General features: G+C 38.3%; 1 protein-coding gene across 1 annotated transcript in view; it reads left to right on the forward strand.

The window, feature by feature from the left end:
• The first annotated feature begins 126 nt into the window (after nt 1-126).
• The window catches only part of EFL1 (elongation factor like GTPase 1), a 114,195-nt gene continuing 99,860 nt past the window's right edge, over nt 127-14,461 (forward strand). The window contains 4 exon segments of the mRNA XM_058427194.1: nt 127-301; nt 622-717; nt 3,572-3,639; nt 9,859-9,943. Of these exon segments, the coding sequence (XP_058283177.1) occupies nt 127-301; nt 622-717; nt 3,572-3,639; nt 9,859-9,943 (424 nt within the window).

A 14,461-nucleotide genomic window follows, 5' to 3' on the forward strand; every position in this document is an offset into this window, starting at 1 on the left:
GGGACCCTGCAGAAATGAAGGGCATGTAGTGTAGAGGTTTTTCCTTTTTATTTAGAAAGGAATGAAAGACCGGCCGTGCACCTGCTTGGATAATAAGCACGTGACCCAAAACTTTGTTCGGGCTCCATGGGCAGGAATAAAGCTGGGTATTTGACCTCGCGCGAGGACGAGCGACAATGTCAGAATGAGGGACTTGGGGGAAGACTGAAGAGAGAAAGGGAGCATCTTCTTCAGCAATTTCTCTCCGTCCTGGATGCAACCCTTCCTGTACATGGTCATTGGCCTGGAGAAGTGTACCCGAGTACCCCTCCACCGGCAGGGTTACTGGTGTCACTGTGCACCGAGTCCCCTCGAGCTGCGTGATTCATCGCAGCCTTCAGATCCAGAAGGATGAGCAAACTCCTTAAGTATAATCGTGGTAGGATACTGACTTTAGTGCTCGAACTGGACTTAGGCCTCGGTGGTGTATCTCATCAATAAACATTCACTGGGTTCCTGGTTTAAGGGGTTTGAGAAGCCTTGCCACCTCCCAGCGTTTATTATTATTTTTTTCTTTTGCCCCGACCTTTAGCCTCTGGGCCATTTGTAATACATATTTAATTTTTAGACACAGGAAATAAGTAATCATAGCGCTCAACAGTTTGGATAAGATGATTCAACTCCAGAAAAACACTGCCAACATCAGGAATATTTGTGTTTTGGCTCACGTTGACCATAGTAAGAATCCTTTTTAAATGGCTTATTTTGATAAATAAGGGAGGTGTGTCTCTGTATGTCTCAGTGGAGTGAAGCTGTGGGCAGCTGAGGGTGGTGTTTGCTAAGAAGCAAGTCTTTCCTTTAAGTTTTCTGTGATGTTAGGGAAGCCTGCTTTGCTATAAAGCATTTGAAATGAACACGGTTACCTAGTGAGTAGCATTCTTCTATATAGTATGTCATGTTGTTTCTGAAATGGCTTTACATATAAAATGTGTATAGTCTTGACATGTCTTTAGAGTTTGTGGTATGTAATCCTATTTAATTCATCAGGTATTTACCAAACGTCTGTTAAGTTCAAGATATTTTGCTAGGTATGTCAGAACGTGGGGATTTATGAGCAGGGCACCAGCCCAGCTGTTGAGGAGGTTTTTTTTTTTTTTCGAGGGGAGGACGGAATTTCACTCTTGTTGCCCAGGCTGGAGCTGTAGAGGAGGATTTAAGGGGGAGCAGAGCAAAATGAGACAAACATGAGAAAAAAGTAAACTCTAATGTTGGGAGAACTAGAGGATTAGGAAATGAGGGATTAAGAAAAGGCCTCACAACATAATTAGTATTAGAGATGACACTTGGAGGGGGCTCAAGATGACAAATGGAGATAAACATTACAAGTGGGAATGTGTCATCAAGGAGAGAAGGAAATGTAAGTGGTCAAAGCCCAGCATTTGGGAAAGGCAGAGATAGCCAATGCGTGGTGTGTGTGCTTCTGACCGATACTGCTGTAACCCCATAGCGCTCCCTCGTGCTAAGCCTCCTCTTGATTTCAAACCCCTTCATAGTTTAGGTAGCCATAGTAAAGTGATTGGGATGGGCATGTGAAATAAAGCCTATTTACCATCCTAAAGGTGAAGGACTAGTCAGCGAGGTGAAGAAGCAGGCTGAGTCATATCTCATAAGAACTAGGATACGAGTTAAGTGCTCCAGCTCTGAAGTTAGACAACCTGAGTTCAGATCTCCATTTTCAAGTTAACGTGCTTTGCCTTTCTGAGCTTCAGTATACAGCATCTGTAAAACAGGATGAAGACTATACCCACTTTATAAGCTATAGGATCAAATGTGATGATAATGAGAGGGAACGTAAATGCTTCACCATGAAAACGATTATTAACGTCTCCTATTAGGCAGTAGGGAACCTTTGGGGGAAAACATAGAGCAGGAATGATGTAATCAAATAAAACATGAGAAAGATTAGACTGGTAGACATGCTTAGGATGGATCCAAAGTCAGAGGTTAGGTGGCTATTGTCATTGATGGACGAGCTGAAGTGATGTGAGTATGGAAACTGAAAGACAAGATAGTGGGTCACTTTACAAGTGAAGCCAGCTGAGAATGAGTTTTAGTACAAATCCAGTGAGTAACCCCTGCCTCCATGAGTTTTTATAATTTTATTGCTCACATTTTGAGAACGTGAAGGCTGATAAAAAGGTTTTTTTTTCCTTTATGAATTTAATCAAGTGAAAAGTCAGTGGGGTGTAACAAATTAAATGTACTCTTTAAAATTATGTTAAACTGGTACTATCCTAGAAAACCTGGGATTCATTCATTCAACAAGTATTTTCTGAAGGTCTTCTATATGACAAGTGTTGTTCTGGTCCTAGGGATACCGCTATGAATAAAGCAAAGTTCCTGCTTGCTTGATAATTATTTCCTAGGGAGGTATATACTTGATGTACTTAGAATAAATTCAGCTTTATTGGGTCGCAGGAAAATGATGCTCTAGGATTATATGTTAATACATATTTACATGGCAGACAGATAGCACAGTGTTAAATATCTTCAGTTCTTCTACTGATTGGTCTCTGGTTTGAACTATACAGAGATTTAGCTTTGCTGAAGTTCCTAAAGTGCAATAAAGACTTATCTTGAAGGAAAAAACCCTCATTTGCTTACTCCAACCCAGTTGTAGTAATTATGCATACCCATAACATTCTTTAAACAGAATCACCTGTTTATACCACACAACATTGCATAGACTTTAGTTGTATGTAGTCTGTTTAATAAAGCTAACTATAAATATATACAAAGATTCTTTTGCTATAAAATAGATTCCTATGTTTAGATTTGGATACTAGGTTTCATTGGTTGTTATAGTTTATGCCCTCCACGGGCTGTATTACAAACAGTAAGAGATACGGGTAAAGTTCCTGAATTTCTTTGATAAATAAGTATTTTCTTAAGATAGTTTAACTAGCAAATTCCAGCTGAGGCCATGCATGGAGAAGTATGGCAGAAGAGTGTGTTCAATTGTTTATTGATGATGTTTTACCCAGTATGCCTTTCAGAGAAAAAAATTACTGCTTTTTGTCATTCTGTGCTGTCAAGGGCTTAATTTGATAAACATGATCATGGTTCTGGATATGGGATAATTGATGTAGTAATTGTGATAAACTTGATCAAATTCTTAGAGGACAAATTATAGTAACTGTGTAAAACCCATCAGGTATTCTACATTTTGATTGGTTTGGTGGTTTGCCCTATCACAGAAAAGTGTGTTTTTCTCTGTATAAAGTCTGCCTTAATTTAAGAAAAATTCTCTACTTTAAGAAAAGTTGCTTGACAACTTTCAGATGAGGTTGATTAGATCCACAGGGTTGGAGATAAGATTACAGCATTATAGAGTGCTAGCATCTGTGTCCTTCCAGACGATAGTCTGTTCGAGTCTAATCAAACTCTTTTGTCTTTTTCACCTAGCATAGGTAAATAGAAAATCTTTACTAAACCAATTCTTATGACCAGATTTTAAAACTATAGGTATGATCCATCCCATGACTCCTTTTTAGAAAGACATAGATTTGAATTGATGTTGCTGTTTTAACAGGAAAAACGACTCTGGCTGACTGTCTTATATCTAGCAATGGAATCATCTCCAGCCACCTAGCAGGCAGGGTATGTTATTATTTTATAAATACTTGTCGCATTTCAGTATTAGCTGTCAAGAATGTGATTAACCATTTTCTGTGTTCTTTTTTTCTGAGACGGAATCTCGCTCTGTCGCCCAGGCTGGAGTGCAGTGGCGTGATCTCGGCTCACTGCAAGCTCCGCCTCCCGGGTTCACGCCATTCTCCTGCCTCAGCCTCTCCGAGTAGCTGGGACTACAGGTGCCCGTCACCACGCCCGGCTAATTTTTTGTATTTTTAGTAGAGACGGGGTTTCACCGTGGTCTCGATCTCCTGACCTCGTGATCCGCCCGCCTCGGCCTCCCAAGGTGCTGGGATTACACGCATGAGCCACCGCACCCAGCCAACCCATTTTCTGTGTTCTTTAGCGATCCAAAAGGGTCTAAAACATAGTTCTTGCATCTAAAAGCTGCCAATCCATTTTGCAAGATAAAATTGCTGGTGAGAAAAACAGTTGCTTCCATACTGTTTGTATTGCTTTGTATTAATATTTTATAACTGCAAAAGTGAGTTTTTGCAACAAGCAAATGATACACAATTGTGGAAGATTTCACAGCGAAAGAGATTCTTTGTAGGTGAATGAGTTGGGTGGTTTGAGGAGAAGACTGAAAAGCTACCAGGTAGTGGGAAATAACACGGATAAAGGCTAATTTGTGTGTTGTGCTTTATTTGAGTGGAGCGTTTGCCTAGAGACTAGTGACAGAGAAAACACACTGGCAGGGAGAATAAGGTTATAGAAGACCTTAAAAGTTAACCTAAATATCAAAGGAAAGCTGCTTGTGCCTGAGGATTGTGATGGAAATAGTGGGTTTTTTGATTTTTGTTTTTGAGACAGGATCTCATTCCGTTGCCCAGGCTAGAGTGCAGTGGTGTGATCATGCACGGCTCACTGCAACCTCGCCCTGTTGGGCTCAGGTGATCCTCCCAGCTCGTCCTCTTGGGTACCTGGGACTACAGGTGCATGCCACCACACCTGGTTAATTTTTTGTAGAGACAGGGTTTTGCCATGTTCCCCAGGCTGATCTTGAACTCCTGGGCTCAAGCAATCCTCCTGCCTTGACTTCCCAAAGTGCTGGAATTACAGGTGTGAGCCACCACACCTAGCCTGAAAATAGCGTTTGAGAAAATAAAATTAAAGAGCTCTTTATTTATAGCTATGAGTTGAAAGGGCTTGGAATAATTTACTTGGCAGTAGAAAAATAAAGATATATTCGTTTCCTTAATGAATTTAGGATATGATCAATAGGGTTTATCAGGTGACAGAGAACAGAGAGAAGAGGAGATGGAGAAGCAAAATTGAATCCACAGGGTAGACCCAGTAGACTTGAAGGTCGATTTGGGAATTGATGTGTGGGTTGGGAGGGAAGCTGGCCCAAGACACTATCTAGAGGAGGCTGAAAAAAACTAGCTTGAGTGAAATAATGAAATGCTTATATTTTCCCCACTTGCGAATTCAGAGAAAGTATAATAACTCTAAAGTAAGTAGATGAAAGGAAATAATAAAGCATGAATTAATGAAATAGTAAACAGACATTTTATAGAAAGGATCAGTGAAGCCACAGTTTGTTTTTGGATAAGATTAACATAACTAATGAAGAGTGAACCCTAATGTAAACTATGGGCTTTAATTAATCATAATGCATCAATATTGGTTCATCAGTTATAACCAATGTATCACATCATATACAATCTAATCTATCACATCTAATACAATATAGATATAATGGAGAAACTGTGTTGGTGGGAAGAGAGAGTATGTGGGAATCTTCAGTCGATTCTTCCGTGAACTTAAAGTTGCTCTAAAAATATAAAGTTTATTAATGTAAAAAATTACTAGCAATATAGACAATTTTTGATTGTCCTGACTAGAAAACTTTTTTGTTTTGTTTTTCATTGACATTGCTGAGGAACATTTGACACGTTTCACCTGCTAATGTTCCTAATGTGGCTCACTGTACTTTGGACATATACAAAGCATAGTATATGTAAATAAATATTTTTGAATGAATGACTTTAAAGAAGGGTAACACAACTGACAAAACACCAGCAAGATGATCAAGAAGAAAAGAGAGGAGGCAGAAATAAGTGATACCCAGAAAGAAAAATGCTACAGAAGTTAATATGGTAATAATAGGATATAATGAACAACTTTATGCCAGTAAACTTAAAAGTGCTAAAATGGAAAAATGTCTGGAAAACATAACTTGCTAAAATGGAGTCAAGAAGAAATAGGAAACTTGAATTATTCTTTAGTCATTTAAGAAGTTGAATTGGCTGGCAAAAATCTTTCCATAAAGAAAAGACCCAGATGGTTTAACTCTCTAGTTCTGCCAAACATTCAAGGAACAAATAATTTCAGTCCTACTTAAACCGTTGCAAAATATAGCAGAGAAAAACCCAACAACTGGGGAGTATTCTCCAAATCATATGAAGATAGCATAACTTTGATACCAAAAGTCTGTTAAGGATAATACAAGACAGGAGAATTGTATACCAACCTTGTGATTATGGCTGCAAAAATTATAATCCTCATTAACAAACAGAATTCAGCATAGTATAAAAAGATGATTATTCATAGCCAAATCGAGTTTATCCCAAGGAATTCAAGATTGGTTTAACATGTAATTTCACTATATTAATGGATTAAAGGAAGAAAATCATGATCATGTCAACAGATATAGAAGACGTAGTAAAATTCAATATCTATTGTGATAAAGCCTCTTTGCAATGTAGTTACAGAAGAGAACTTCTGTAATCTGATGTGGGATATTTATAAAAAACCTACAATGAAGATTGAGCTTAATGATGAAGTGTTAAAACTTTTCCATTCATAGCCAGGAATAAGGCAAGAATGGCTATCACACCCTTCTGCTCATTGTGTTTTAACTTCTACTTTACATTGTACTGGAGGTTCTAGCTGCAGTGATAAAGCTGGAAAGAAAAATTAAAAGTGTGAATTTTAGACAGGAAGAAGAAATGTAGATAAATTGCTAAGATATTAGTAACAACTTGGCAGGTTTCAGGATATGAAAACCATCGAAAAGAATACATGAGCAATAAATAGATAATACACAGTAATTTAAAAACATAAACCATTTAAATAGCATAAAAAATGTACCTGTGCTGGGCATGGTAGCTCATGCCTATAATCCCAGCTACTTGAGAAGCTGAGGCAGAACAATTGCATGAACCCAGGAGTTTGAGGCTGCAGTGAGCTGTGACAGCAACTGCACTCCAGCCTGGTGGATAGCACAAGACCCCATCTCTTCAAAAACAACAATAACAACAAAACCTATAAGATATTGGAGAAAACTAAGACGTATTATGAATGTATTGATGTATTGTAACCTGTGGCCTGGAATTGGCTGAGGCATGAAATTGACTGATGGCTCAGAATAGTAGGCCTAGAATAGTAGGCTGGCATTTCAGATCTGTGGGAAAAAGATGAACCTTTCAAATGGTTCTTGGGCAATTGGTTATCCATGTGGAAAAAAAAAATTGGACCTCTGCTTAACACCACACACAAATCAATTGCACAGTTAAGATATTTATATTTAAAAGCAAAACTGTAAAGCTTTTAGAAAATAATATGGGCTAATACTTTTATGACCTTAAAGGAAGATTTCTTAAGACAAAAATGTGCAAACAATTTTATAAAAGGTTAATAAACTACTTAAAATTAAGAACATATTTATCAAAGATGCCAGAAAGAAATGGAAAAAACAAGCCTGGTAACTGTGAAAAATATTAATAACACACATATAATTGACAAAGGACTAATATTCAGAGATTATAAATAACTCCTATCCAAAACAAAATAAATCTTTATTACAACCAGTAGAAAGGTGGACAAAAGCCTTGTATAGGCAGTTCACAGAAAAGGAATGTTAAATGGCCAATACAAGAAACTTATAAAGGGATACTTAATCCCATTAATAATAGGAGAAATGTAAATTAAAAACATGAGATGCTATTTATCACCCATCTTAAAAAATAAAGTCCAGCAATATCAACTGTTGAAGTTATGAATCAAAAAAAGCACTGTTCCACTGTGGATCAGTCCAACTATTTGGAAAATAATTTGGAAATATCAAGTTAGGTTGAGGATGTGCAGATTTAATAACTCAGAAATTCTACTGGTAGGGAGTGTACAAGAGACCCACAACTGTTCATGTCAGCACAGTAATAGTTACAAAAAACTGGAATCAGTCTCCGTGTCCATCAGTAATGCAATGGACGAATGGGTCTGGTAGATTTGTGAGGTGAAGTCCTACAGTAATAAAAATGAATGAATTACATCAATATGGCTGAATCTCAGGAAAACAATATTGAGCAAAGAAAACGTGACAGTATAATATGATTCTTATAGAAGGCTTAAAACTTGCCACTCTACATGATATATTGCTTAGTGACACACTCATTTTTAAAAATTATAAAGAAAATAAGGAAATGATCAAGATAAAATTCAAGATACTGGTTACCTATAACCCAGGAGCACAGGGTACTTCAAAAGTAACAAACTTTTTTTTTCCTTTTGAAATGGGATGTTGCATACACAGGGGTTCATTGTGTTGTTATTTATGTATTACACATGTTTCATACCAACTCAGTGCTTAAAAACATACATTATAGAAGACTGACAAGGGACTGAGACTTTTTGAAGGAAGGACTGATGGAGAGGTTGGAGAGGTGAAGGGAAACCAGCAGTGGGATCTAAGGAGAGATGGAGGTAAATTAAGAGGTTTCAGACTCTTGGAAGAATTTCACATATGCATGTAGCACACATGCACACAAAGGGTATCTGTCATGCTGCACTGGAATCAAGAAAAGTGAGGATTGAGAATGATTATTGCGTTTAGCCAAAGGTCATTGATAGCTTTTAGGGCTTTGATTTTGCCAGAGCTGCGGAAATGGAAGCCTTTCTAAAAATTTCAGAATTAATGTGGATGAATAAATGTGGCAGTTCATATCAACAGATAATTCTCAGTGCTTTTGAATGAAAGAAAGGAGTAAATAGAAAGGTTAAGGAGTTTTCAAAAGTTTGACAGTGGAGAGAATGGAGGAAGAGCAAGGGAAAATCATTCTGCAAAAAGGAGGAGGAGGTTAGTCTGGTGCTTAGGGCTAAGGAGTTGGAAAGGGATGGGATCTTCATTTAAACGAAACCACTGTCAGTACTGATGCACTGCAAGGCCTAGAAAATGAGATGTAGACCCTCATTGGTGGGTATCACAGTGTTATGAAAGTCATCAACTAAATGGTCATATTACAAATATTTTCTACTGTATTCTTTTTTTAAAAAAGATGTATTCAAAATCTATTAATTTGGGAAAGGAATAAAGACTTCTCTTGCCTCTAGAGACCTCTGTTTCAGTCTCTGCTCAGAATTTGTCAAAGAGCTTATAAATAGGAAAAGAATGGCTATGTTATTGATGTTTAGAAAGAATTCCCTCCAATGCTACTGTCTGTAAGTTGTTCTTGACCTGCCCCATCATTCATGGCTGATATTTGGATGAGCAACACTCTGGGGAGGGTATGCAGTAGTTGAATACATTTATGAGTTCCTAGTGGTAATGTTTTTCAATTTGTCATGTTCTCTTCCCCTCAATCAACTTCACTTCTCCAGACCCCCATCATCTTAAAAAAAAAAAGAGAGAGAGGGCTAGGCACGGTAGCTCATGCCCGTAATGCCAGCACTTTGGGAGGCCGAGGTGGGTGGATCACCTGAGGTCAGGAGCTCAAGACCAGCCTGGCCAGCATGGCGAAACCCCGTCTCTACTAAAAATACAAAAATTAGCCAGGAGTGTTAGCACATGCCTGTAATCTCAGCTATTCGGGAGGCCTGAGGCAAGGGAATCACTTGAACCTGGGAAGCAGAATTTGCAGTGAGCCGAGATTGTGCCACTGCATTCCAGCCTGGGCAACAGAATAAGACTCTGTGAGGCTCTATATAGTTTAAAATTTAAGTATTGGCTGGGCGTGGTGGTTCACACCTGTAATCTCAGCACTTTGGGAGGCCAAGGTGGGAGGATCACTTGAGGCTAGAAGTTGAAGACTAGTGTGGGCAACATAGCAATACCCTGTCTCTACAAAAATAAATAAAAATAATAAATAAAATATAAGTATTTAAAACAAAAATCTAAATTAGCAAATATTAAAGTTACATTTTAATTCTTTGGGAAGTGAAGATGCATATGTTGCATTTTTCCAGTTAAGGTACATGGACAGCAGAGAAGACGAACAGATCCGAGGGATCACTATGAAATCCAGTGCCATTTCACTACATTATGCAACAGGTAAGTCAATCTGTTTTAAAGAAACACAGCTTTGCATCTTTCATGTCCTCCTCTGTCTTTCTGAATTAATTGCATGCCTCAGTTTCTTTGCTTATATTCCACATATTTTATTCTGGCCTCTCCACATGATCTGTTGTCAGAGTCAGGCTGTCCAGGCTTGGATGCAGATGGAAACCTCTGACTGGCTTGAGGGCAGAAGAATTGGCAATTCACACCTGCCCCCTCCACCAGGTGATTATATGGATTTCTTCACGAGGAAAGTTAGGAGCCCTAGGACTTTAGCTGGTTCAGCCTTACTATTCTGCCTCATGGCCTGGCCTGCGTGTTAGATTTGGAGTAGATTAACGGTAGACTGCCGTGATCAGTACCAGCTTGCTATCCTCAAATGAGGATGCTACTTTGATAGTAACACTTCCAGGAATTTATCTGACAGAAATAGTCACGTAAGTATGTGAGATACATGTCACTGATACTTACTAAAAACTTTGTATTCATGAAAAAAATAACAACAACCTGAATGTCAATAGGAGAGTGGTTAAATAAACTGATACTTGCAAGCGGTGAAATACTGTGCAGCTGTTAAAACAAATGTTTAATATATATGTCATTGTATAGGGAAGAATGGTATGTTCAGAGACAGAAAACAAATTTCAGAGTATTTTTGTAAGATATGAATGTGTTTGGGTAATGAAAATATATATGCGGATAAAGGTGTCTGGAAGGATACTTACCAAACCCTTAACAGTAGCTCTCTGCAGGGGCTATGATTATGGAGAAACTTGCACTTTTCAAAATATTTATTTTTGTAGTATTTGAAAATTTTACACAAAATGTATATTTTTGTAATTAGAAGAAAATAATAAAGATAAATTTAATTTCCTAATGGACTTACCTGTGGTTCGTCCTTCACAAGTGTCATATCTTTGGCACTGCCACCAAAAGATGTACTCTGTGGGGCATGGCTGTTGTACCAAACCAGTTTTGAAGGTCTTAGGCACATAATTTCTCGATGTTTAATGTTTAATGCTTCATTTTTTTTAAACCACTTCTCACATTTTAAAGGTTATATTCTCATGCTGTGATCCAGAGAATGGGGTTAAGGGTCTATTGATTTCTTATCTCATTTTATAGACTTTAAGAGATTTGAAGGCTGCCTTCTTCCTTACTCAGATTATTAGTGTGTTTTTATTTGAAGATTCCTGTGTTGTTAGTTTTAGTTGTTCTGCTCTATGCTTTGTCTCTAGTCCCCCTCCCCTGAGTCCTTTAACCACTTTATTAAGGTTTAATTTATATACCATTAAATTCACCCGTTCCAATTCACATTTGTCTTTCTGGTGTAGTATTGTAGGAGAATTTGCTATAGGACCCTGGGAATTGAGTGGTCTGAACTCTATTTTATCGAGCTCTGTGACCTTGACCTTGGCTGCTCACAGATCAGATTGTTTTAGGTACGCTTTCTTTTTTATTTTTTGAGATGGAGTCTTGCTCTGTCGCCCAGGCTGGAGTGCAGTGGCGCAATCTTGGCTCACTGCAGCCTCTGCCTCCTGGGTTCCAGCGATTCTCCTGCCTCAGCCTCCTGGGAAGTTGGGATTGCAGATGCATGCCACCATGCCTGGCTAATTTTTGCATTTTTAGTAGAGACGGAGTTTCACCATGTTGTCCAGGGTGGTCTCGACCTCTGACTTCAGGTGATCCGCCCTCCTCGGCCTCCCACAGTGCTGGGATTACAGGTGTGAGCCACTGCGCCCAGCCAGGTATGCTTTCTTGATTGCATAGACCAGAGACTTAAGCTAGCTTGGGTTGGGGTGGAATAGATTATTAAAAGCATATGTGTGAAATGATATTGGAAATAATATTCATGAAAATTGAAAAACAGGAGTCTTATTGGAGTGATGTCTCATACAAATTTGAGCCAGATTTTGATTCTAGATCCAAGATAGCTCTAGAGACCACATCAGTAAAAGTTTATGGATCCTTCCTCTGGAACGCCACTGTTGTCCTTGGATTTGGGTGTCTGTTTGTATCTCCACTTTTATCCTGTATGTCTTTTCTCTGTCTCATAGCTTTTGCCTACTGTCATGTCTTCATCTTTGTACATTCACCTTGCCCTGACTTCTTAGCCTATTATCCTGTCTGTTTTCACCTTATTTCTGTTGCCTGCTGCTTCAGTCTCTTGTGTTTCTGAGCACACAGGCTCAAGAGCAGGATGCAGCTCTGCTTATCTTTTCATGCCAGCCCATCACAGAGGTTGCACCTATGGATTGGCTGTGCTTGGGTTGGTTAGTCACCTCCTAGTCCAATCAGTGGTGATTGGAGTGGAGTCACAAAGTGTCAAACATGTTTCTTGTGAGCATGGGATGACTGCCTAGGAGAGAATTTGGGCTGAGCAGTCAGCACACTTGACAGTGCAGAGCCCTGTGGGGTTAGAAGTTAGGAATGTTGACTGCGACATATCCTCTCAGACCACCTGAGAGATGAGATATGTTTTTATCTGTATCTTAGTACCGATTCTCCAGAATGGGGTGTTTCCTGCTATGCAGGTGGGACGTCTGAAGGCAAACCTAGATGGGAGAAAAAGAGGGAAACCTAATGGTTGAAGAAACTCCACAGGTGAATTTTCTTTATACCATGCCTTCCCCTCCTTCTCACCCACTTTGATTGCCCTCTTATTTGAGAATCTGTGTACTAAATGCAAGTTAAGCCCTTTCTCTGGTTCTGACTCTCAATTTACCGAGCTTTCAAAAGTATTTTCAAATCTTTATTTAGGTTGAAATATAGGGTCTTATTCTAGTTCAAGGTAAACAGATAATTCATGTACATTATAGAAGTGATGTTGAAAACCATCAAGGTCATACACTATCTTAGCATTTTCCAGGAACCTAATTCTTCCTTGAGAAAATAGAACCTCTATTATCTTTACGTTTGTGACCAAAATTTGCTACAAATATTTGGGATCATATTATTAAATCTTGTTATTTGCCTGTTTCTTACCTCTCTTTGTGTCCCACCCACAAGGATACCATACATTTATCTTGTCATCTCAAGAGTTAGGAAGTATTCCTAACAATATATGTTCTGTAAAATATCCTAAGGGGATGTAATGCCTTTGAATCCTTTAGCCTAGAATCCAGATACAGAAGAGAGAAATAGATTCATATGGGTTAAATAATTTGAAATTCATCAAAAGGAATACTGCTGTCATTTCTACTGTATAGCCATTTTTTATATCTGAGCAAATATTGCTGTTGCTGAACTTTTGAAGTTTTTATCTAATTCATCTTTTAAAATATTTTAAATAAATTTACAAGTTTATATACATATTATATATATTGCATATATAATATATATGTATGTATATTTCAATTTATATGTGTATTTCAAATGTTTTGTAGAGATGGGATCTTGCTATGTTGCCCAGACTGGTCTCAACCTCCTGGATGCAAGTCTTCTACCTATTTCCTAAAGTTTTGGTATTACAGTGGTGAGGCACCACACCTGGCCCAAGTTTATATTTACTATAGAAAATTTAGTGTGTGTTATAGAATATACAGTAAAACACAAAAATGAAATAAAAATCACTCTCAGTTCACCACCAGTTATTTTATATTTTCAATTTTTATATTTAATGCAAGTTGTATGTGTATGCACACACTGAGGTAAATATCTAACTTAATTCCCCCCCCCAAATAGCTTACTTATTCTAACACCTGTCAGATGTGATTATTAAGTACAATATTATTAGTTCCTGACATGGTGTTGACACCTCTGCATAAGTGAGGCAGTTTGATTGATTTTTTTTTTTTTTCAAGAAAAGTTGGCATCAGGATTTTTGGTAAAATCTTCCAAGTATCAAAATGCTGCCAACTTATTTAAAAATTGTAAAACACCATATGGAACACACTGCAGTGGGCTTTAGCTTATGAGCTTTTAGTTAGTAACCTTAGGTGTATAGTGTAGCTAATAGCCTGGTTCAGTGGTACACTTGGGATTCACCCAAGAGTCAGCCATATGCAGTGAGGATGTCCTCCAAACATGGAGACCAAGGATGTAGCATCCTTCTGCAAAGAGGTCCATATGCAAGTTGATCACTTTGTGAATACCTCTGTTAGGGTTCATGGTTATGAGCAGTTGGAGGATTTATGCATGTGTTGATTTCAGCTCTGTGGCTCTCTGGTTTTATACTCCAAACACTAGGCCATGGAGACACTGACTCATGCCATCTAGTTATAGCCAAGGCTAGCATGTACCACAAAGTCATCTCTTATTCAGAGGCAGTAGCTTCCCTTTCCTTCTGGCTGTGTGAACGTTTACCCATGGTCCTAACTTGCCTTATTCTTTCCAGAATGAGGCTGGGAGGGAAGAGTTCCATTACCCCTCATTTGACTGAAGGGTAGATTTTGTTCTCATCAGACAATGAATGCTTTACTTTGGGAAGCATTCAGTTGATGCCAGGCCTAAGAAACTAGTTCACTTCTGAGCTAGGTGTCTCATATGCCTGATTTTGTTTAATCTTCACAG

Source organism: Hylobates moloch, unplaced genomic scaffold, assembly GCF_009828535.3.
Source record: "Hylobates moloch isolate HMO894 unplaced genomic scaffold, HMol_V3 SCAFFOLD_14, whole genome shotgun sequence".
Classification (NCBI taxonomy): Eukaryota; Metazoa; Chordata; class Mammalia; order Primates; family Hylobatidae; genus Hylobates; species Hylobates moloch.